Raw genomic sequence first — 25,182 nt, forward strand, 5'->3', positions numbered from 1 at the left:
GTTTAACGAGGGAGATGTAGTGTTCGCGTTCAATGTCGTTTCTCACTTTCCAGCTTCTGCCACCCCGGAAGGCATCTTAGGGGAAAAGAAAAGAAAAGCAAAAGTTGGGAGAGATGCTGAGCAAACCAATTAGGATCTTATATATCTATCCCCCTTGTCCATCCCCCACCCCCCGAACCCTCCTCTCTTACCTCTATGTTGCAGTCAAATTCCTGGAAAGAGTTGTCTATTCTGTTTCCACTTCCTCACCTCCCACTCATTCCTTACCTCACAACTGCATCCCTCTCATATCGCCTCTCGGCACATGACCTTCCCAATCCCCTTGCTTTGTCTCCCCCTCACCTCCCAGCCCCCTTCCACTCCTATGTGGTGATTGCCAAATTCTGCATTTAGCACCTCACTGCCCTCAGTCTGTGTTCTCTGCCTCGGTGGTCCTGTCCACTTGTGTGTATATCTACCACCACGTGCAGATAAATCCCCCAAAGGATAACTCCAGCCATACAATCTTTCCCAAAGGACAGACCCAGGTTTCCAGGTGCATCCTGAACGTGGCCAACTGAAGCACAAGCAACTCAAACTCAACATGTCTAATATGAAATCCATCACTTAAAAAATGTGTTCTTCCCCCTGCGTCCTAGATGTCTATGTCAACTGTACAACTACCCGCTTGCTGAAGCTAGAATCCTGGGATTCGAATGGATTCTTCTCTTTCCCTTTTTGGTTCCTACATTCAAATTGTCTCTAAGGCCCATAAATTCAGTGGAGCCCTTTTACCTGAGTTCCTGGGCTTAATAAGCGTTCTCTAAAGAAAGACCGCAGACATGCTCATTCTAGCACTTTATTGGAAATTGGTTGTGTACATCAACGAAATCAGACCAAAGTAAAGGCATTACTTCCACACAATATTCTGATGTCTGTGCTATTACATAATTTAATAAATCCCAAGATGTCGTTGATTTTGGTCAAAGAGCTTGAGCAGTCCAGAAATCTATATAAATATAGATCATAGCATCTAAAATAACCACCGTTGTTTTAAGTTAGTTCCAAAAGTCCTGGGAACATCTCTTAAAATCTGTAGCTTAGATTGGTTGCAGTGCTGGTGGGAGGGAGGGAAGGGCATGCACTTTATACCACGGAGCTGATGATAGCCGGTGCTGGGGTGGGGGGACATTTCTCAAGTGTGGGCACACAAGGGGGTGGGGGCTGGAGATCATGAAAGCTGGCCAGGGAACTCGACCACCCTGTGTTTTCCCGCAGTGCTCGACTATCGCAGCGCTGAGACTCCAATGCAAAAAGAAGCCTGTCACCCCAGGTCCCTTGGCATTGCCAAGAAATGGCAGAGCCCTCCTGACTGTCGACATTCTGGCACAGACGTCCTGGGAAGTTCGACCCATCTCCCTTCCCCTGCCGTGCTCAGTTCCCTCCAAATTATATAACGTGAGAGAGGGGCACAGCAAAGAAAATGCTGTGAACCAAAGTGCCGCTGCTGGCCCCTTGGAATGCGGATAGGGTGCCTTTGCTTGGTTTGACCTGAGGGGCACTGGCAAAGGCTGCTCTGCCCCCAGTGTCTCCCTCACCACCTTGAAGGCCACCATCAGTAATTAGGTTGTTTGGTTCTTCAAAGCTTCTCAGCATTCAGCAGTGACACCTGTACATCCATGGTGGCTTTGCTGCTCACTATCGCAAACAGCCATAACCTCTACCAAGTCATCGGTTCTTACAACCCCATGAGGTAGGAAGGGCAGGGATCATGACCCCCATTTAAAAGGAACCAGGAACCCACAGAATTAGGTCCCTTGACTGAACTCACACAGCTGGCCAGTGGCAAAATCCAAACAAGAACTCAGATCTCCTCTCATATATCAAGCTCCTGAGTCCACACAGCAAAGCACGTCCCGTCGCTTTTCTGAGAAGGAAAAGGCTGGGAGAGGGGACACCATCCCCATCCCTCACTGCCCCTCTTGGGAGGTTCTCACACAGCCCCATTGAGGACAGGATGAGTCCGCATGCGATAGATAATGACCGCAGTGGCCGGGCACAGTAACAAAGAGGTCATGATGACAATGGTGGCCAGGATGATGAGGACAATGACCCAGATATCCAGGATGTGCTTGGGGAGCACAGCCTCCATGGGGACCTGGCTGACGGCATCCATGCTGCTTCACTCTGCAACAGACAGGAAAGAGGAAATCACTATTTTGTACCCTCTCCAGGAGTCAGAAGCTTGGGTCACTTACCAGCTGTGTCCTCGTTAAGGTAATCTGATCAATAATAATGGCCTCATTTACCAAGTGCTTCCTATGTGCCAGGCCCAGCACTGGGCACTTTGTGTGTATTAACCCACTGAGTCCTCCCTTCAACCACCAGCTCCATGAGATGGGGACTATTACAGTCATCCTTTATTTCTAGGACTTGATCGCCAGTTATTTCCGCTTTACAGATGATGATTCTAAAACCTTTACAGATGTAAATGTGGTTAATGTGCCCAAGGAAGTGAAGCTAGATGGGTGGGACTCCAGAGTCATGTTTATTTTATTTTATTTTTTTGGATTTTCTTTTTTTTTTTTATAGGAAATTTATTGTCAAATTGGTTTCCATACAACACCCAGTGCTCATCCCAAAAGGTGCCCTCCAGAGTCATGTTTAACTAATAAACTGTCACACCACCGGTCTGTCCCATCTGTTAAAATGCCTTCTCCTGTTCTCCTCTTACCCAAAGCTGATCTTTTCTGTGGAGAACCTACCTATGCAGTGTGGTTTAGTTAGGGTGCTCGCGTGAGCACAGGGGCAGATACGTGATCTAGGTTTGGCCATCACAAATCATAGCCTCAAGTGGACAAGTGGCCCAGCCCAGCTCCCAGGGCTTTCATGTGCAAGCTATTGGGAAAGATGATTCTTTCTGCTGGGGATTGCTAAACCAAAAGGTTGTGAGTCTGGAAAGGATGGGGTGGGCTGTGTCACCCACGTGTAGAGAGCCTGTCTTAGAGATGGAAGGAGAAATGGAACCTTCAGGACCTGAACCCAGCACACTCTGACTCCATGTGCAACCCTGGACACGCCCCCCTCTCCCCGTTCCCAGCCCCACCCCTACACAGAAGCGAATAATTCCCTGCTTTAAGCCGGAGTCAGTTTGGCTTCTCTCACAGCTAAAAGAGCTCTGATGGATAAGATGTAAATCAGTTCTTCCCAAACTTTTTCAATTCACAGCACCCTTACGTAATTATTTCACAGCTCTCCAGGCCAAAACAAATACCTAGCAGTTGCATTTAGTACGTTTAGTAGTCAGGTCCAAACACTTCAGTAAGCATTTATATCCTAACAAATTAGTAGCTGTTTGAAAAACATTGTACACACAAATGGAAAGGAAAAAATAGTTTTATTTCATCGTTAGCCAGCTGCTTACTCATGGGAGGTGGGCAATGGTTAGACGCACAACTTTTCAGACTCTGGAGCCAGAGTCGACAATGCCATGACCAGTCCCATTCCACATTCATGTGTGTGCAGTACTTGCTGTATCGTGGCAACAGCCAAAAACTCAGCTTCACAAAATACAACATCGCCAAAAGGAATGCAGTAAGGTTAACGTGAAACTGTAAACTATCTTGAGCTAGTCATTTTCACAGAGTCTGAGAGATGTCAAATATCAATATTCCTATCTGAAATTAATTAAAAGATCCCACAGTCGCCCCCCCCCCCACTTTTCCAATGAGTTCACCGTGGCTCCCCAGGGCTCACTGTATAACTTGGGAACCACATATATCACACATTCCCTGCCCAGAGGGCACAGGCTGGAACAAACACTCTCCTATGGTTCCTTCTAGATCTGAGATCTATTATTTCTGTGATTCTAGGTCCCAGGCAAAATTTCCAATTCCAGTCCAATTTCCTGCTTTCTCCTAATCAGTAACTTTTCCTTTCCAACGCCTTTGGATTCATGCCCACTGTTGCCCCTCTAGGAAAGGTACTGATTGCCATATCCGAGGCAGAGTCCCCAAGATATACACGCAAGGATGTTCATTTCCGCATTGTTTGTTACAGCAACTAATGCAACAAGTGTCCATAAACAGTAAAATAGAATATATCCATATACTAGAATACCATGCAGTGGTTTTCATTCATCTGACAAATACGTAGTCCTTGCTACTCACCAAGCATTGTTCCAAGTGTGCTACAAATATTAACTTATTTAATAGTTATTATTACAAAGAATGATGATCTATGGTGAGTTCTGAATAGTTTACGTAGAAAAAAAAAAAAAGTAAAGTACAGAATAATGTGTATAGGATTATTCCCCTGGCTCAGATTTTGTAGAATTAAGTAGATATATAGGTGGTGATACATAAAAGCAAAATCATTTATGAGCAGAATCCAAAGAAGTGCTAATAGTGACTACCAGAGGGGCTGGACTAGGAGTAGGAGAAGCTTTTGCTTTTCATTCTTCATGTTTTCATGCTGTTTGAATATTGTAAACATGAGCATGTCTTACATTTGATTTTCTGAAGTCCGCTGGATTGAGGGGGAAATGGACTTTTTTCTTTATAGTTCTCTGTATTAAAATTTTTCAAGTCCAACAAAATTCAAGGATGAGCCTAGATCAGTGGTTACCAAATGCCCTGTACCAAGCTAAGTGAGAACCACCATAGGACAGTATAAAAAAAACACTAATTTCTGGGTCCCATTATAGACTTACTGAATTAGACTCGAGGGGACAGGAGGGGGCTTTTTTTCCCCAATATGCACCCAGGTTTGGGAACCCCGAACCCACCGATCTCTAAGGCTGCTATGATGCTCTCCAGCACTGTGATGTGGGAACTGATTCCTAGGTGCTCTGTAGCCAGTCTTACCAGACCTGGGTAAGGTCCAGGATGAAGGAGAAGGCTCTGGCAAGGCTCCCCAGGACACCAGGATTATCAGGCTGGGGCTTGCCAAGGAGGAAGAGGCACAGCCTGGCCCTGCCTCAGCCTTGGAAACGTGGTTACTTTCTCCCAAGTCCAAGGCACAGAAGCATGAATCACAGGAGACGCACACTGTTAAAGAAGGACGGAGGCGGCAGAAATCATTCTTTGTGGTCTCCTGATTACATCAACAGCTAGCTTGCCCTGAGCCAAAGGAACCCCACGAAAGCCCTTTCTGGTAAACCCATTAACATCAAACAGTTTCTGTGACTCCAAATGCCAGGAATAATCTCCCTGGCTGTTTCTCATAAGGAAAACCTGTCATTTACAGGAATCTAAGCTTCAGGGCTCATTCACAACCACGAATCATGGAAGCTACAGCCAGCAGTATTTCACAGATGGCAAAACTGAGGTCCACGGGTCTTTCCCCACCTTCAACCCCACCCTCTTCCAGAATAATCATTCAAAGATATAAATCTGATCAAGACACAACACACAAAAAAACAGGATAGAACAAGTAGATAAACAAAGGAAACTTTTTCTGTAATGTGTACTCGAGACTGTACCCATATTACTCTTCCACACGTGACATGATTTAAAACCCTGATCACAAAAACAGACAAAAGCAGAGCTGCTCCAGAATGCCAAGGAGGGACGAGACAAGGGTTTTGGGGTCCCACCCAGATAGCGAGGCTGGATAAATATCCTTAGAGGCCCTAAGCACTGGAGATTAGGGTGCCCATCCCCTTCACACATACAACTCAAACTAAAAGCAACATTAAACGATAACACATAAAACTAATTTTCCCAGGTACTTTTTTGGTATCCCAAAAAAGTAGCACAGCATGTTCACTTGCTACAGCACAGCTGTTCAGCTTCCCCTTGACCCTTTGGGCTCCACAAAACACAATCTGGAAACCACAGGTTGTGATATTCTCCAAGGGCCTTCCCAGAGCTGCTGTTCCAGGCCTCTAAGTCTGGCCATGAACTTGGCCAGGCATCAGAGGACACAGGGAGCTCTCTTTCCCTGTTTCAACCTTCTCAGTCTTCAACCACGTGTCCCCGATGGGCTATTTCTTCCCATAGAACAGGGGTTTGGGTGGCTTCTACCTCTCCCCACTGCGAAAGAAAAACTTTGTCCCCCAAATAAGAACTACACAAACCATATGTTCCGCATCTTTAATGGCATGCTGGAAGAATTTGCTTGAGAAAAAGCAGGACTCCAAGCTTCTGCTGGCTGACTTCTGTTTGACCTCTATCTGGCATCCGGGTGCATGGCTCCTTGCGAGTGCCTAAAACCCTGTTTCTTGGTATGTCTAATTAATAACCGTAGATCAATCTGCTTATCATTTACTTTGCAGATATATTACTCGTTGTTTCTTATCAATGGGTTATATCGGACTGTGGCCCAAACCATTCATGTCACCAATTTAACCTTATCACAGATAAAAATGTGATGTTTTTATGGCCATGGGAGGTAAAACAGCAGTCAAGCCTACACTCCTGTCATTTCAAACTGGCATACCTTATCTGCTATCTATCTCATTAAAGGAATAAATAAACTTTGACATATGTTCAGTATAAGTTTGTCTAAGAAACTGCGTTAACACCACCCTGAGCTGACAAGCAAGGAAGTCACAGGTATCGCCAGCCACTGATGCCATCTGGGCCCTACCCCACCAGCCCTGTGAGAGGCCAGTTTGCACAGGCAACTGAAAGTCTTTTGGGAAAAAGAAAAAAAAAAAAAGAATCATTGTTGCAGCCAATTCCATCACAGGGCAGATTTTCTAGTTCCAACAAGATGTATATAAGTTTCATAGATCAAAATTTCCTGCAAGTCCATAGTTTTAGAACTAAATTCAAGGTGACTAATCTATGCCGTATCTATCCTTTCAATCATGAGACTCACTCCCCAGCAAACGGCTCTCTCCTCTCTGACGAGGCAATATTGGTTTTGGCTGAGCACCATCAAGACAAGTAACTGTGTCCAGGATGTTCGTTTGTTCATTCATTCATTCACTCACTCACTCATTCATTCATCACGTACTTGCTATATATAAGATATTCTCCTAGCGGTGCCTGGGTGGCTCAGTCGGTTAAGCATCCGACTTTGGCTCAGGTCATGATCTCATGGTTCGTGGGTTCAAGCCCCGCATTGGGCTCTGTGCTGACATCTCAGAGCCTGGAGCCTGCTTTGGATTCTGTGTCTCCCTCTCTCTCTGTTCCTCCCCCACTCATGCTCTGTCTCTCTCTCAAAAATAAACATTAAAAAAAATTTTTTTTAAAGATATTCTCTTAGGAATTACTGTTATTTACTCAGAAGACCAAATTTAATTCCAAGAAGCACAGAGAAGTTAAGTACCTTTCCTCTTATTTCCTCAAATACACGCTCACACAAGCCAGCATTTGTTTAACAAATACGAACTGCTAAGTAAGTACTGTGTTGGGACTTGTCCCACACATTAACTTATTTCACCGTCACAACAATCCTGTGCAGGATATATTATTTTACAGATGAGGAAATGAAAGCCAAGAGAGGTTAACTGGCTAGTGACTCATAAAGAAAAGTAAATGGCATTCAAACGCAGGCCTCCTGACCCTGTATTCACTTTCAAAGCCTCCACACAGACCCAGGAATAAGAACATGGAATATGCCAGATCTACAGCTCTCTCCTAAGTCTATACTCATTACTTTCAGCTAAAGGCATTCTGGACTTAGAGATATGCAAACTATAAAAGATCAGGATTTCCATTTCCAGTAATGGCAAACTAGATCATTTTGACCTCTAACTGAGGACAACTGGAAAAACTGGACCCCCCCCCCAAGAAAATCTGTCTCAAGGCACTAAGAAGTAACAAATAATGGGGAATTAACCAGCCTAAGATTTGGGATCAGATAGAAATCCAGGGAGGCGAGCCTGGCATTTGAAACAGCATTTCCCCTAGTGGAGGATGGAGACTAAGCAGTGTTTCTGAGAGACTCAGGGATCCAAGACTGCCCAGATAGGGAGAACAAAAATCCTGCATTTTGAGGTTGGACCTCAAAAAGCATTCTTGGTGCTAAGAGTGAACCAGAAGTATGCCAATTCTAGAGACTGCAACCCAGGTTTGAATCATCACAGTCCCTGAAATTGAATTAAGGTTATTTCACATTGTGAGTACCTCCAGGTGCTGGACAGAAGCAAACCTACATCCTCTCTAGAGGAGATAACATCACAATAGGCTTCAAAAAAATTTTTAATTAAATATAATGCCTAATGCATAACCAATTGTAAGCAGGAATGAAAAAAGACAAGATGACAAGAACAGAGCAATCAGAAACAACAGACAATAGAAAAAGATCTACAAGGGGTACAGATAGTGGAGTTGTCTGTCAGATACACCTTTAAATAACCTTGCTTACTATGTTCAAGGAGACTGAGAATTTTGACAGAGATCTGGAAATTATAAGAAAAAACACAACAGATTTTTTTTAAAGAGCCGAGCAGAAATACTAGAAGTGAAAAATACAATAATAGAAATAAAAATTCAACAAATAGGCTTAACAGCAGATGAGACACAGGTGAAAAAAATATTAGTGAACTAGAGAATAGATCAGAAAGAAAAAAACCCAAAATGCTTCTGTAATAACAGAATTTCCCAAAGCTGATGAACGACAGCAATTCACAAACTGTGGAAGCCTTACGAAATCCTAGCAGGATAAATAGAGAAACTCATAGTTAAGCACATTACAGTAAATCTGCTGAAAACCACAGGTAAAGAGAAAAAAGACAGATTATCTTCATATGAAAACCAATCAGACTGACATCTACCTTTTCAATAGAAACCATGGAATCTAGAAAACAGCAGGACGATATCTTTAAAACACTGAGCAAAAATAACTGACAAGAATTAAGATGAAAGAAGATATTTTCACCCAATAAAAAGACAGAATTGAAATGTGCAATAACAATAGCAAATATATAAGGGTTCCTGGGTGGCTCAGTCAGTTAAGCATCCAACTTCAGCTCACGTCATGATCTCACAGCTCGTGGGTTCGAGCCCCGCATCTGGCTCTGTGCTGACAGCTCACAGCCTGGATCCTGCTTTCTGCCCTCCCCCAGCTTGCGCTCTGTCTCCCTCTCTCTCAAAAATAAATAAACATTAAAAAATTTTTTTAAATTAAAAAATAAAAAACAATAGCAAATATATAACAATAAAATTAAAGTATTCTGACTTCCTTGCATAGCCTGGGAAAGGGCAAAAGAACCAGATAACATTAGACTTTGTTAAGTCAAGGATGTATATTGTAATCCCTAGCGCAGCCATTTACATTTATTTACTTTTGAGACACAGAGACAGAGCACAAGTGGGGGAAGGCAGAGAGAGAATGAGACACAGAATCCAAAGCAAGCTTCAGGCTCCGAGCTGTCAGCACAGAGCCCGACGTGGGGCTTGAACTCACAAACCGTGAGATCATGACCTGAGCCAAACTTGGAAGCTTAACCGACTGAGCCACTCAGGTGCCCCTTGGAGAGACCAGGGCAGCCATTTAAAAGTAGCAAGAGTGTATAACTTCCAGAGAAAATGAGGGAAGGAGGAAAAAAACAGAATACGTGGGACATATAGAAAGTACACAGAAAGATAGTAGATTTAAACTTAAACCAACAAAAACTACTGGAGTATACATAAAAATTAAAAATGAATATAAATATATATTCTTCATAAGAGACACATGGGATTTAGAAAGGTTAAAGGTTAAAGAGTACAAAAGAAATACTATCTACTCATGAATTGTGTGAGCTAGTAGAGCTATCTTACTGTCAGAGGAAGTAGACTTTTAGACGAAAAGTAGAACTAGAGACACCAGAAGTTAAAAAGATTTTTAATTTTTATGTACCTAATTTCAGAATTATAAGGTCAAACAGATGAAGCCACAATTATAAGGGGGAGTTCAACACAATTCTCTCAAATACTGGTAGAACAAAGAGTTTTTTTTTTTTTTAATTTTTTTTTTTCAACGTTTATTTATTTTTGGGACAGAGAGAGACAGAGCATGAACGGGGGAGGGGCAGAGAGAGAGGGAGACACAGAATGGGAAACAGGCTCCAGGCTCCGAGCCATCAGCCCAGAGCCCGACGCGGGGCTCGAACTCACGGACCGCGAGATCGTGACCTGGCTGAAGTCGGACGCTTAACCGACTGCGCCACCCAGGCGCCCCACAAAGAGTTTTTAAAAATCAGCTGAGGATATAGAAGATTTCTTAAACTAATAGTTTTCTATAATATATAGTTTCAAATAAAGAGTACCAAAACTAATTGAATATAAAAAGTTAGGGGCGCCTGGGTGGCTTGGTCGGTTAAGCGTCCGACTTAGGCTCAGGTCATGATCTCACGATCCGTGAGTTCGAGCCCCGCATCGGGCTCTGTGCTGACCGCTCAGAGCCTGGAGCCTATTTCAGATTCTGTGTCTCCCTCTCTCTGACCCTCCCCCGTTCATGCTCTGTCTCTCTCTGTCTCAAAAATAAATAAACGTTAAAAAAAAAAATTTTAAGGGGCACCTGAGTGGCTCAGTCGGTTAAGCGGCCGACTTCGGCTCAGGTCACGATCTCGCGGTCCGTGAGTTCGAGCCCTGCGTCGGGCTCTGTGCTGACAGCTCAGAGCCTGGAGCCTGTTTCAGATTCTGTGTCTCCCTCTCTCTGACCCTCCCCTGTTCATGCTCTGTCTCTCCCTGTCTCAAAAATAAATAAATGTTAAAAAAAAAAATTAAAAAAAAATTTTTTTTAAATATAAAAAGTTAACATTTAAATTATTTCCTCTGGGAATAATTTTCATATATTAATATATTTAATATAATATAATAATAAATATTGAATACATACAAAAGAGGAATACATTATACTATATTTTATATATAATTCCAAATTATATAATACTATATATTCATTTAGTGGTATTGGAAGAAAATAACTTTAAGGATAATTACATGAGAATAAAGGGAAGCACAATATACTGTGTTTAAAAAACAAGTTCATAGTAGCATAGTTTTAGTGTAAGAATAGGTAACTTTTAGAACTGATTTCATATATTAGGTCACTTGACCTGACTTAGAAAACAGAAAGCTGGCTCTAGTATGTTTCAGTCATAACTGTAAAGAGGATATTTCCATAAAGCATTTGTGGTAAGAATTCTAAGATGGCCCCCATAATCTCTAGTCCCTGGTGCTACCCCTGGGAACAGGTTAGGTCACATAACAAGGTGAAGGGATTTTGCAGATGTAGTTAAGGTTCCAGATCCCCTGACTTAAAAGTAATCAAAAAGATCATCCTGGGTGGGTCTGACTTAATCAGGTGAACGTCCTTTTAAAAAAGGGCTGAAGCTTCCCTGAGGTCAAAGACACTCACTGCTCTGAGTGCAACCTTGAGTTACAAGACACAAATCTGCCAACAACCTGAATGAGCTTGCAAGATGAATCTTTCATAATAGATCCTTCAGAAGCAAATGCAACTTGGCTGACATCTTGACTGAAGTTTTACAAGGACCCAGCAAAGTTGTGTTTGGACTCCTGACACATGAAAACTATGAGATCGTGAATATATTTTCAAGCCACTAAAGTTGTGGTAATTTGTTAAGGCAGCAATAGAAATCTAATACTGCAGTTCTATATCCTACTGGGTTTGTTCTGTGGAGAAAAAACCTCTACAAAGTAATGGTATTCTAGAAATCTACACAAAATTTAGACAGTAAGCAGCTTTAACCACATAGTGTACCTTCCATTTTACAGATGGAGGAAATGACTTGCCCAAGGTCATCTACCAAGTTAAGGGCAGGACTGAAGGGAGAACTCAGGCCTCCTGATCTGCCTGCTCTTTTTTTTTTTTTTAAGAGAGAGAGAGAAAGTGGAATCTGGGGGGGAAGGGGAGGGGACAGAGAGAGAGAGAATCTCAGGCTCCACACTCAGCTTGGAGTCTAATGCCAGACTCGATCCCATATCAAGAGCCAGACGCTCAACCGACTGAGCCAGCCAGGTGCCCCCGCATGCTCTTTTCAATGCCATCACTATCCTGTTTGAGATGGGGGCTGGGAGACAGTGGGGAGTCAGGCTGGAGAAGGGGTGGTAGGAAACAAACTGATAGGAAGAATGACAGCCAGCCAGGCTTCTTGATTCTAACTTTTCACTGTGTTAAAGCCATTGGGGGCCTTGAGGCCCAGAACCCTAGGCAACATCACAGTAGGTGAGGCAGGTGAGATGGTTTTCAAGGGCCAAACACGCGAGCACGCGCGCGCGCGCGCACACACACACACACACACACACGCCCCAACCAAAAACAAGTCCGGTCAGAATCATCAGTGAATGCAGTTCCACCCTTTGCATTCCATCCCTTTGATTCAAGACCCAGAGGCAAATAAAGCCAGTGAAGAAGGTAATGGTTAAGACTGTAACGTATGTATTCCTCACCATGAGAGCATCAGGGAAGAGAGGGAGAGGCACTGGAATCTTGTCGTGGGAGATCCCACCAAAGTGGGAAAAAGCTCCGTGCATACAGGATGAAGGACTGCACAACGTGTCTGGACCCAGCTCTGCCCCAGCACTGATTTTACCCATCACAGCTCATTCTCCTCCATTCCCTTCTCTACCCTGTGGTATGGGTACTGAATACACATTTCTTAAGTCAACAGGGCCTCAAGCTTCCGGATTCTGCTAGGGCAATGGGAGCGCATCAGAATGGAGGGAATACTTGGAAACAGCAGGAGTTCTTTCCTTTACACTCACGCTGCCCTGTTAAGAGCCCAGGCTCTCTCTGAGCCAGTTGGCTTGGGTTGGCTCTACCACTTTCTAGCTGACCTACGCTGGATCAGTTGAACTTCCTAATGTTTCCATTTACTCAGCTGAAAACAAAACAAAAATGGGCAAATAACAGTATCAGCCTTGTAGGGTTAGAATTCCATGAGAGAACCACACATAGTACTTGGCAGTGTTCTGACACACAACAGGCACTCCACGAATGTTCATTCCGTGACTGATTATTCCTGGCTGTAGGGACTCACTGACCTAAGCAAAGAGCCTCCCCCTCTTCAATTAGGATTTGTTAGCATCTGTGACTTGGCATGTGTCTTCACTTTATCAACAAAGATGGTAGATGCTTAATCCACACTGATTTTTTTTAATGTTTATTTTTGAGAGAGATAGAGACAGAGCATGAGTGGGGGAGGGGCAGAGAGAGAGGGAGACACAGAATCCAAAGGAGGCTCCAGTCTCCGAGCTGTCAGCACAGAGCCCGACGCGGAGCTCGAACCCACAGACGGCGAGTTCATGACCTGAGCCGAAGTCCGACGCCGAACTGACTGAGCCACCCAGGAGCCCTGTCACATTATTGATTAACCTGTCACATGGTTGATTAACCTGATGGATTCCTCCAGTCCAACCTTGAAACTGGTGGTGTAGCAATTCAATAAACATTGCTGACACTGTGATTAACACTGGGCATCGAGGAGTGGGTGCAGAGACGGAGATGTTTGCCCATAAGAAGCTTACTGTCTTCTGCAGGAAAAAGACATTACTTATCATTACTAATTGCCATACAAGGCAGAGCAGGGCTTGCTACATTGAAAGTACAAACCACATGCTCATGGAGAAGAAGAAGGAAGTGGAAAGACAAGTAGAGAGTTGAGACAATCTTGATTTGAATCCTGCTTTCCATCCTTATTAGAGGGTGACTTTGGACAAGTTATTTCAAACCTCTAAGCTTCGGTCTTCTCCTCTCTTAAATAGGGACATTGGAAGCACTATATTGCAGCCTGCTTTCACAAGGAAAAAGAGGGACAATGTGTACATGGTCCTGAAACGAATGATGCTGAAAAAAATGTCCATCTTCATTCCTTTGTTTTTGTCTGAGTAAAAGAGAAAACTTTACAAAGAACGGGGACTTTGACGTGGGCTTTGAAGAGAAGTAGTGTTCAAAAGGAAGAAATAAAGAGAAATGAACACATACATCAACGAAGCCTGGAAGCGATAAGATCCATGGTGTGTTGAGTGCATACGTAGTCCTAGTGGTTTTGGCAAGAGGCTTAACCTTTACAAGCTTCCGTTTCATTTGTAAAATGGAAATAGTCGTAAATAATGGTAGCCGCTACTTCACTGGGATGCCGTGGGATCTGAATGAGCTAATGCACATAACGCACGTATTTCGGACAAAGCCTGGTAAACAGTAAGGGGGTTCATACGTGTTAAACCGAGCAAGGCCCACCGCATTAGCTCCTAAATTAAAAAGAGAGTTCAGAGGCGCCTGGGTGGCGCAGTCGGTTAAGCGTCCGACTTCAGCCAGGTCACGATCTCGCGGTCCGTGAGTTCGAGCCCCGCGTCAGGCTCTGGGCTGATGGCTCAGAGCCTGGAGCTCGCTTCCGATTCTGTGTCTCCCTCTCTCTCTGCCCCTCCCCCGTTCATGCTCTGTCTCTCTCTGTCCCAAAAATAAATAAACGTTGGAAAAAAAAAAATTAAAAAAAAAAAAAGAGAGTTCGGAGGCCCCACCATTACTTTGGGCACCATGACTGCTCTGAGGCTGATCTAAGAAACCACGGTGATAGTTTCGTATGCAAATGGCTTTTGATCGTCTGTCCTGGCTTTGATCTTCCACAGGAAAAGCGTGCCCTGCACATCTGAGCTGCAGCTGGCAGCTCACTTTTGAGGGATTGTCAGCGGTCATCCGACCGGTTTTTCCACCAAGGAGTTCACTGAGGAAGGAGGCAATAAAAGAAATGACTTCCTGCTGGCAGGCAAGCTTAATTATCCCAAAGTGGGAGAGAAAGCAGATAGAGGCAGGTGGCTTCCTGCAGGTGTGGCGTTAGGCCAGCACTGTCAGAGCTCTGAGCACGGAGGCCAGAGAGCCGGCAGCGAGACCCAGCTCTGAGTCACTGACTCTGGGGCTGTCTCTTCAGGCATCGCGCCGAACGTGAACACTGAGGCTGACAGTTCCCAGAGAGTAGACGTGGGGCTTACCAGCATCACTCGGCTTGGGAGACTCCTTCCTAAGGCCCTCCCCTCAGGAGGAGCTGGTGTGATGTCCAAGAAGAATGGAGCACTTAGACCAGACAGAGAAAGCAGTGTCCATGATCTCAACTTAAATGTCCCGTCTCTGGAAAAGCCATTCCGGATCCACCCTTGCCCAGCAGTCATTCTCTCACACCTTGTTTTACTGTCTTCGTACACTTTTCACGATCGAAAATTAGCTTGTTTGTCTGCTTGTTCGCTTTTATGGGCCATCCTTGCTCACTCAGATGAGGGCACAAGGAGAGCAGAAGCCTCGTCTCTTGTGCATGGCTGTACCGTCAGTACCTGTCACCGGCCCTGGCACACAGTAAGTGCCCAGTAAATCTAAGATCGGTGAAGGACTGAATACGGACAGACTGGAGAACTCCAGATTTGAGCTTAGTTAGAACTCAGCTGTCCACAAAGGATTCTCACCCCCAATGACCTTAAAAGTCAGAATCCCATCTCTGGAATGCAAAATAAAATGCATCCTCCGACTTGATCATTTTCTGGGCTCTCTGTACACTGAGGATAATGGGGGCCTCTTTCTTTCCCAGCCTTCCCTGTTCATACCGGACAGAGGAGAGAGGAGGACTGACCTTTCAGAATAACGTTCTCTAGGATTCCCGCCTGCTGACTTGCTTGCGCTGGGGAGCTCAAACTCAAGATCAGGTTCCCTGCACTCCAAAGCTGGGCACTGAGGTGAGTGTGGGGGGTAGGGGAGTGGCTGTCCACAGTATGAACCTTTCTTTCTCTGTTCTCAGAAGAGGACAGAGAGCTGATAAGGGGAAAGGATTTCCCATGCCTACTCCAGTGAGCCCATCCCAGCCTCACTCACATTCACCCTTAGAGACAGCTCTCCTCCCTTTCTGTAATAGCCTCAAGCATTTACCAACCCAATGCATCTTTTGTTCCAAAGAGAGGGGCCAGAAGAAGGAACGGGCAGAACACATAACTATCACAAATGTGAAATGAATCAAATCAGAGACGTTCTCCACTGATCCGAGGTCCCCTGAGGAGTGCTCTGTTCTCATTCTAACCCAGCTGGCTTCTTTCTCCATCAAAATTCTTAACAGTGTAAAGACTTGTTCCCTGCCTTAGTTTTTATCTGCTCTTCTGGGGCTGGAAAAATGGAAAAACACCAGGATATTTCAAAGAGATCAGAAAGCAGCCAGGGCTATTCAAGACTGCACGTACCCAACTGACCCAGCCAATCACAGTCTTAGAAACCAAGAGGGAGCCAGCAGAGAAGCCCAGGCCAAATCCACAGCATCCTGCTTAAGCCTCCACCATCCATCATGGTTATTTGCCAGTGACTAAGTGCCTGCTCTGTGCCGGGCTGACAAAGGAAACTCTCCATGGAGTGGGCTGGCGGGGCGGGGGGAGTAGTGACAGAGCAGCAAGGGCACCAGAGTGGTCTGAATCCCCTGCCAAGCTATGTGGCTGGGAACAAGGCACTCTCCTAAAATGGGCTTCCCTGTGTACAGCAGGCAGAATGATGGCCCCTCGAAGATCCCCATGTCCTGGTCCCTGGAACCGTGAATATGAAAAAGGAAACATGACTCAGAGGGCAGTCATGAAAAGAGAAGCAAAGGGACTTTGCAGACGTGGTTAAAAGGCTTTGAGGTGGACAGAGTATCATGGACCACCCAGGTGGGCCCAGTCTAATCACTTGAGTCCTTGAAAGAGAAGAAGAAAGTAGAAAGGTCAGAGAAATATGGCATGAGAAGCACTTGACTCACCATTGCTTACTCTGAAGATCGTGGAAACAGGCTATGAGCCAAGGAGTGCAGGGGCCTGTGGAAGCAGGAATGGCCCCTAGCTGACAGCCAGCAAGGCAACAGTGACCTTGGTCCTACACCCACAGGAACTGAATTCTGCCAACAACTCAAATAAGCAGGGAACCGATCCTCCCCTAAATACTCTACAAAGAGACGCAGCCTAATGATGCCTTGATTTTCTTCTAGAAAGACCCATACCAGCTTCTGACCCGTAGAACTGTAATACAATACATTCGATTTTTTAAAGCCACTAAATTTGTGGTTATTTGTTACAGTGTTAGAAAACGGACTCATTGTGTGGTCCTAAGTTCCTCCTTCAAGCTGGGCCTCCTTTTCCTGTCAGTCAACCGGAAAGGGTGGTCAAGGTAATCACCAAGGGTCTGGCCAGCTCTCAAAGTCTCACTCCGCTCTCCTGACATCCTACCTCCTCCAGAGCTCTGCCACAGAGCCAGGATGCTCTTGGGTTGAAGACCATAATAGGAAAAATAGAAAGGAGCAAAGGGTGGGGAAGATGAATCTTTAAAAAAGTTAAAAGAAAAAAAAAAGTATCTCCAAGAAAAAAAGTATCTTGTTTTGCCATTGGTTACTTCCTTGGCCGTTCCCCCAGAGGAATGAAGCGGAAAATCTGGGAGAGCAAGAAGAAAGCTTCACGATCAATTGGTAGAAGCTGTCCAGAGCACTGAGCTGGGGATTCTCTAGCCCTACAGGGATTTGGTGCAAAGTCTTGATTATCAATTGTCTGCCTGGGACAGGGGATTCGGAGGAGTGACAGGTATGCCAGATATGTGCCACCACTGCTTGAAACCAATTTGGGGATCCCAGTTTCATTTTCCCTGTCTTTCCTTCTTCCTCTTCCATCTTATGTTCTCCGATCCTATGTAGTCGGTCACCAGCAATTCACATGCCCAATCTGCCAGTCGGAGGCCAAATCAACAAAATAAGGAAACTAGATCTATTTACAACGAAGCCATGTAAAGTACACAGTGTAGCTGCCGAATCTGGTTTGCTGGTGTCCAGTATGCTAGCCGGTTATAGTTCTGGTCTGTTCCGCCTCCTGGCTACCTCTTAGCCTTTTCTCCTAGACGTACACCATCGTGTTTCCCAAATGAGTTGGAAGGATACTAGGGGCCCTGGTGACTGACTGGTACAGTGGCTATCAGCTTCTTCCTTAACATCCCTGAGGTCACCCTGCAAGTAAATGACAGAAGCAAGATCTGAATGCAAATCCCCACCCCCCACCCCCACTGCAATGAGGTTCAAAGCTTAGACCGCGGAACTGAACTGCCTGGGTCCAAACCACAGCTGCACCACTTACTTCTGTGATCCTGGGTGAGTTGCTTATTCTCTCTGGACCTCAGTCTCAACTACAAAGTAAATATAATTGTGGTCCCTACCTCATAGGATCATGGTCAAAGACTAAATGCATTAACACAAATAAAATGCTTACAATAACGCCTGGCTCACAGTCAGCACTCAATAAATGTCAAGTATGATTATTATTACATCATTCGGCTTGCCTGGCCCATCAGGGCGGATGTCTGCAGGATGTGGTAATACCAACATTTACTCCTATAAACTGTGAGCACAAGTACGTGTGTCTATCTTTGATAAACCAATCAAGATAAAGATCCTCTCTCTTTGGAGACATTTCCTTTATTTGTACATATTTTTTAAACGCTTATTTATTTTTGAGGGGGGGAGAGCTTGTGAGTGAGCGGGGGAGGGGCAGAGACACAGAGGAGAGAGAGAACCCCAAGAAGACTCTGCACTGACAGAGCAGGGGTCAGTCCCACAAACCTTAAGATCATGACTCGAGCCGAAATCGAGTGGGACACTTAACCGGCTGAGCCACCCAGGCGCCCCTGGACATTTTAAACCACAAACAGGAGGGGCGCCTGGGTGGCTCAGTCGGTTAAGTGGTTAAGCATCCGACTTCGACTCAGGTCACGACCTCGCTGTCGCTGTCGGTGAGTTCGAGCCCCGCCTCAGGCTCTGGGCTGATGGCTCAGAGCCTGGAGCCTGCTTCCGATTCTGTGTCTCCCTCTCTCTCTGCCCTTCCCCCGTTCATGCTCTGTCTCTGTCTCAAAAATAAATAAACGTTAAAAAAAAATTTAAACCACAAAGAGGAAGCACATAGAAGGATCAGAATACAGCTAGGAAAGCAACTGCGACTGTGACTGCCTCTCTATCCCCCTGGTCTGTCACCCCTGGGCCTGATATGTGACCCAACCACACTAGGCTCCCAAAGTCTCTAATTTGGCTTATGTCTCAAACACGTCACCGCAGCTCAGTGACTCTTAGGCTAGCAAGAGACGGGGAATCCCCAGACCTTTCGTGCAGTGGAGCCCACGGTTCTGACGCCCTGAGAAGTCACTCTTGGGAAGCTTTGATAGAGCCGCACGATTCATACCCCAGGGCAGCTGAAAACAGGAGGTCCCTGCTGGCATGGAAAAGTGCTTCTCCTCAACTTTTTCGGTTGTTACTGCAGAAGTACGTGATGTCCCGAATCTCAGCTGGGCCGTCCTGAGCGTGCTCACGGGACTGCCGGGTGACCTGCATAACTAACCCCAAGAGCGTATCACGCTCAACCGTAGGCGCCCATCTGTTCCATGCCCCACTTCTTCATTTTACAGATGGGAAGGGTGAGGTCCAGATGGGGAGAATGCATCATCAAGTAAGGCAGAGCGTCTTCTGACTTCCAGAGAACTGTCCTTCCTACCCCCACCCCCACCCTCCCGCCCCATTCGGACATTTGCAAGCCTTCCCATTTACCCACTGCGGTGGTACCGCAGACCATAACGGATGTTCAAGGAATCTCTGACACCTGAATGACTGAGCAGCTTTCCCTACTACAGCCTAGAGCTCTGAGGAATCTATAGAGAAATGGGAGACTCCTGAGGCCCCAGGAGCCAAGAAACGGAGGAGCTGCGGGAACGGGAGTCCAGCCTGGTCACTCAGAATCACAACCTTCCACAGTTGTACAGGTTTCTATGGTTTACACCTCCCATTCTCCCACTCAGTAAACAGGATTGAGCGCCTATTTGCCGGGCCCTGGGCCAAGTACTGAGGATGCCTCAGAGATGAGGCATGGAGAGACAGTCTCTACCCTCAAGGAATTTGTGGCGGGGGGGGGGTGGTGGGACAGAAGGGGCGCAAGAGAGCGGACAACCGGACAACCAAGTCCCAAGACGGAGGCAGGAGGAGAAGGAGCAGGGAGCTTAGAAGGCAGGCTTCGCTCCCAGATACTTTGCCCACCCACCCCCCTTTCTCCTTTGATTTCTGTACGCAAAGGATGTTTTCTCCATTTCACAGATGGAGAAGCAAGGCTTCGAGGCAGGATGGTGAAATTGCTGGTGACGGACCAGGGGAGCACCCCCAACTCCAATCTCCCGGCGCCTCCTAGGCGGGGCTTTGAGAGAAGCCGCCTGGCGCGCCGCCGGACTCACCCACCCGAGCTGCGCCCCCCCCCCCCCCCCCGGAGGCCCCCGATCCGCTGACACGGTGGCTGGAACTCAGGGGCCGAGAGAAGCAGTAGAGGGGAACGCACAAGTGATGACGGGGGAGGAGTGCGGGGAAAGAGGGCACAAAGAAAGGAGGCCGGTTGGGAGGGCGCTGGGGCAGGGAGCACACGACAAGGGAGCCCCACGCGCGACACCCGATGGCCCTACTCACCCCGGGATCCGCGGAGCTGCTTGGAGAGCACGCCCGCGCCCCCCCCACCCCGCCCCCGCCGCAGCCGGATCGCGCGGGGTCTGCGGAAGGGTGGGCGGCCGGGACGGGCTCGCAGGGGCGGCGGCCGGGCCCCGGGGTCTCGGCGCGGCACGTGCCCGGCCCTCGGAGCCCGCGGCGGCGGGAGCGCGCGGGAGCGGCCGGGACGCGCGGCTGGGCCCCGGGGCTGCGCGCGGCGGCTCTGGAATGCACGGCCGCCAGGGACCGCCCCCGGAAAGCCCGGGCCCCCGGCCGCCGCCCCGCCCCCGCGGAGCCCGAGGAGAAACGGGGCGCGGGGGAGGCTGCTTCCCCGCCAGCCCCGCCGCTCGCTGGCGCGCAGCCCGGAGCGATCGCCTCGCCCGTCGGGGCCCCGGCTCTCCCTGCTGTGAACCGAGAGGGTCGCGCCGACCTGAAACGCGTCCTCCGGAATGCTTTCCCGCTGCAGTCTACACACGCGAAAGTCTGGCCGATGGGTTTGGACGGAGGAGCGGGGACTCAGAGCTCCTGCTCTGCGGTGCGCGGAGTTTAAGATCCGTACCAAGCGGCTTCGCCAAGTGAGGGCTAATAACACCTGCGTCCCAGCCCTGCTGTGAGGACGGACTTAGACGCCGGTGTGGAGCTGGTTGGTTGTCTGCTGTGACACGCCTCTGAGCATCCTGCTCATTTTTGTGACAACAGTGAAACGGCCCCATCCAAGGTGCTCATGGCCTCTGAGAGGACTCCACGCCCTGCCAGCTCCCCGCCCAGCTTCCACACAGGACAGTGCCAGCTCTGCGACCTCCCGCCGCCTTTGTGCTGCACCTAGGGACAGGGACTCCGGTCCCACCTTGGCACCCGGCTTTAAATTCAGCAGTCGAGCGCTCTTCCATCTCTCTCTGAAACACGGGAGCGCAGGCCTTGACCATCAGTGTGACCTCGAGGAGTCTTGGAGCTCAGTTGTGGGTCAGTCTCTTCCTTTGCCCAATAGGTATGGTAAGAACCCTTCTGCCTTCCTCAGCCCTGAACCTGATACGGTGCGGGGGTGCCGAACTTAGCCCCGACTGTCTTCTGTAGGTCGGGGATGAGGTCAGCAGAAATGACACGGAAATCTTCACTACCAGATGCCAGTTGTCTAGAGGGGAGACAATGAGGATGAAGGGGGTTGACATGAGAAATGGTGTGCCAAAAAACCCAGGAATTGTCAGCCAACAACATGTTTTAATCAAAAGAGAAGTGTGGAATCTTTAAAACAAACACAAACAAACACAAAACAAGTACCACACAATTCTGAATAGTTTGATACAAAATTCTCAGTGGAAAGAACACAAACAAAAATGCTAAAGGAGGAAAATCTCAATTTAATACAAAGTGTTCTCTGGTTAGTGGAAGGGGTAGGGGACTACTCTTTTGGGTGGACACCTGGTAACTTCATGTGCCCTGTGTGAGCACTGGCGTCTGGAGGGTGCAGAAGCCCAGGACTGAAGCGAGCACTAGCCGGGCTCAGTCTGACTTTCCCGTTAGTACTCTATCCGTATCTCTTTTTATTTTTTATTTTTTAATTTTTTATTTTAGAGAGGGGAGAGCGTGTGCACAAGCAGGGGAGAAAGGCGGACAGAGAGACACAGAGAGAAAATCTTAAGCAGGCTCCGCTCTTGGTGTGGATCCCAACCCAGGGCTTGATCCCACGACCCTGGGAGCATGACCTGAGCTGAAATCAAGAGTAGGCTGCTGGGGGCACCGGGGTGGCTCAGTCATTAAGTGTCCAACTTCAGCTCAGATCATGGTCTCACCGTTTGTCAATTGGAGCCCCACATCGGGCTCTGTGCTGATAGCTCGGAGCCTGGACCCTGTGTCAGATTCTGTGTCTCCCTCTCTCTGCTCCTCCCTGGCTCACACTCTCTCTCAAAAATAAGCAAACATTAAAAAAAAATTTTTTTTTTAAGTGTCAGATCCTCAGCCGACTGAGCCATCCAGGCACCCCTATCAATATCTCTATCATTATCTTTCATAATGGTCTTCCCTGGCCCCCAAAAAGCAAGCAGAAAGAGAAAATTGAATGCCCTATGGAAAACATACTGCAATAGCTCCGATGTCTCAGCTGGGCTGATTTTGCCAAGGGGGCTTTGGAAGAGAAGAATAAGGGCTGCTGTGTTGGGGTAGTAGGAGGGAAAAGATAGCCAATTTCAGTAGCAAGCTTTGTTACAGCAAAAATCAGGGGAAAACTCACATTTCACTTCTTTGGTCCTCAGTTATAAGTACTCCAAAGGGAAAACCACCAAGAATTCAAAAAGCAGGCCGGGGGGTGGGGGGTGGGGGGAGCGCCTGGGTGGTTCAGTGCATTAAGTGTCAGACTCTGGATTTTGGCTCAGGTCATGATCTCACAGTTTTATGAGTTTGAGCCCCGCATCTGGCTCTGCGCTCACACGCCTCACAGAATGCCTCTCTGTGAATCACACTTAAACAAGAATTTTCTTCTTTCATATGTTTTTCACTTGTACAAGTACATTTATTTATTTAGTTTTGGGAAATAATGTGGTATATTGGTTTGGAAATCAGGAAACCAAAATCCTCAGTCTGTCACTTAGTAGCTAAATGATCATCAATGCCTCAGTTTCCTCACTTGTAAAACAGTGAAATGAGACCGATTCCTTCTGTCCCAATGATTGTGAGGAAAGATTTCATTCATGTGTTTATTCAAAACTCTTCATGGAAAGTCTCATACGTGTACCAGGCACCATAAGACAAAGTCTCTTTATAGTTATTGGCATCTAGAGGGGAAATGTTCACCATAAATAAGCAAACAAATAAATAACCAGAATGATATTAATTTGTGAAACCATGAAGAATATAAAACGAGCTGATGTAATGGAGTGATGGAGCACATTTTATGTTTTATTATGGAGACTGTAGTTAATCTGAATTTCCTGAATCATTTGTATTATCAATGATTAGGTTACTCTATAATATATCAGCTTAAATATAATTTCCAAGATTTTCATTACACTTTAAGAATTTAGAGTGATATTAAATTACTGTCTGGATAATTTCTAAGGAAGATAGAACACAAAAACATTCATCACTAAGTATGGTATACACACACACACACACACACACACACACTCACCTTTGCCTTGTATTTTTATATGTTTGAGAGTAGATAAACCTTTGGGGTTCATGAATGTATACGTTCAATTTTGCCATTTTAAGAAATGCAAATGGGATGTGTGTGGTTATAGGTTTGTAAATGTTTGTTTTGCTGGTCCACTTAATGTTTGTATATTTCAAACCATACTCAGTTACCTGCCTGCAGTTATTTACTTGAGGAAATAGAAGGTATTTACATTACTTAAAAGATGTAATTTATGTGCTAAGATCTCAATGTTGTCACCACAGAAAAGAAATGGTACCTATGTGACCAGATGGAAGTGGTAGCTGATACGATGGCAGTAATCATTTTGCAGTTTTTAAATGTATCATATCAACATGTTGGGCACCTTAGACTTACACAATGTTCAGTGTCAATTGTATCTCAATAAAGCAGGAAAAAAGAGAAATGGCTAGGATCTCATTTTATTCAATATGATGAAAACTAGAAAAATCTTTTTTTTAAGATACACAAAATAAGATATGATCAAATGTATGAACATGTCATCTTTCAAGAAGAAAAATCTACTCTGTAACAATGACAATTCTCTTCAAATAAGTGTATAAACCTAGAAAACATTGTAATTTATATGGGGCATTGAGACTATCTTAAGAACTGGAATAGTAAAGAAATATGAATATAGAATAAGATTATGAGTGTAATTTTGTTATCAAAGGAAAAAGAGAGTAATTTCCTCTTGAAGTAAAAAACTGTGCCAGAATGTGAAAGATTAGCAAAGACAAATTTTGAATGTGTAAGTTGTAGAAGTTTGATGAAAAGGAAACTTTGTTTCCTTTAAAAAAATTTTTTTAAATGTTTACTAAATTTTGTGAGAGAGAGAGAGAGAGAGAGAGAGAGCGAGAGCACGAACAGGGGAAGGGCAGAGAGAGAGGGAGTCAAAGAATCCAAAGCAGGCTCCAGGCTCTTAACTACCAGCACAGAGCCCGACATGGGGCTTGATGTCACAAACCGTGAGATCATGACCTGAGCCAAAGTCCGGATGCTTACCGAATGAGCCACCCAGACACCCCAGGAAACTTTGTCTCCTTGGTTTATAATACCTGCAAATTATGAGTCTAAAAGGAAACAATGAAGTATGTTAAAATTTTGATAAAATTGGCTCTGTTTTAATGGGCTTAGTCATAAGACTTTAAAAAGGTCTTTCTGGCAATTGTTATATTAACACACGGGTAGAATTTGGTTTTGTTTTTCTCTATGTTAAAATGACACACTAGTCTTAGAATATTCTTCTTCTTCTTCTTCTTCTTCTTCTTTTTCTTCTTCTTCTTCTGAAAGGCAGACTGCCACATGCAGTGGCTCATTTGGATGTGTCTGGAGTCTTGCAGGCTCAACTACCCTACGTTCTCCTACAAATGGCCCTTGAGAGCTTGTTTGGAGGTTCTAGCAGGAGAGCACAGTGACCTGTATGCACTTGACAGAGGAACAGTACTTCTCTATGGGGGAAGGTCATCCTCTTCCACTGTGTGCAGCTTTGGGAGGGGAAGGGACGTACAGGGAGCAGTGAGGTAGAAAGGGGACACCTGCCTAGCGAGCCAGATCAGCCAAATCAACCCTGGCAATCAATGAGGTGACGGATGTCACAGCCAGATCACCCTCACATCCTCAGTTTGTTCTTAGCAAGAGGTAGTGAAAGTTATTTTTAATTTCT

At 46.0% G+C, this 25,182-nt stretch overlaps 1 protein-coding gene and 1 long non-coding RNA gene across 4 annotated transcripts; one reads left to right on the forward strand and one right to left on the reverse strand.

The window, feature by feature from the left end:
- Positions 1–822: 822 nt before the first annotated feature.
- SMIM3 (small integral membrane protein 3) lies at positions 823–21,447 on the reverse strand. 3 transcript variants are annotated; one of them, XM_030329212.1, is made up of 2 exons: positions 21,216–21,447; positions 823–2,166 (listed from the first exon to the last, which is right to left on the reverse strand). In XM_030329212.1, the coding sequence occupies exon 2, from the start codon at positions 2,153–2,155 to the stop codon at positions 1,973–1,975; it is 183 nt and encodes a 60-aa protein (XP_030185072.1). In that variant the 5' UTR covers positions 2,156–2,166; positions 21,216–21,447; the 3' UTR covers positions 823–1,972. The 3 variants fall into 3 exon arrangements, with proteins under 3 accessions (XP_030185072.1, XP_030185052.1, XP_030185062.1); XM_030329192.1 differs by having other exon boundaries at positions 20,799–21,447; XM_030329202.1 differs by lacking the exon at positions 21,216–21,447 and adding an exon at positions 20,354–20,490.
- LOC115523302 lies at positions 21,267–21,858 on the forward strand. The gene is made up of 2 exons (XR_003971696.1): positions 21,267–21,356; positions 21,443–21,858. It is a non-coding gene; the product is annotated as an uncharacterized LOC115523302 (long non-coding RNA).
- Positions 21,859–25,182: the final 3,324 nt, after the last annotated feature.

This window comes from Lynx canadensis, chromosome A1 (assembly GCF_007474595.2).
Source record: "Lynx canadensis isolate LIC74 chromosome A1, mLynCan4.pri.v2, whole genome shotgun sequence".
Classification (NCBI taxonomy): Eukaryota; Metazoa; Chordata; class Mammalia; order Carnivora; family Felidae; genus Lynx; species Lynx canadensis.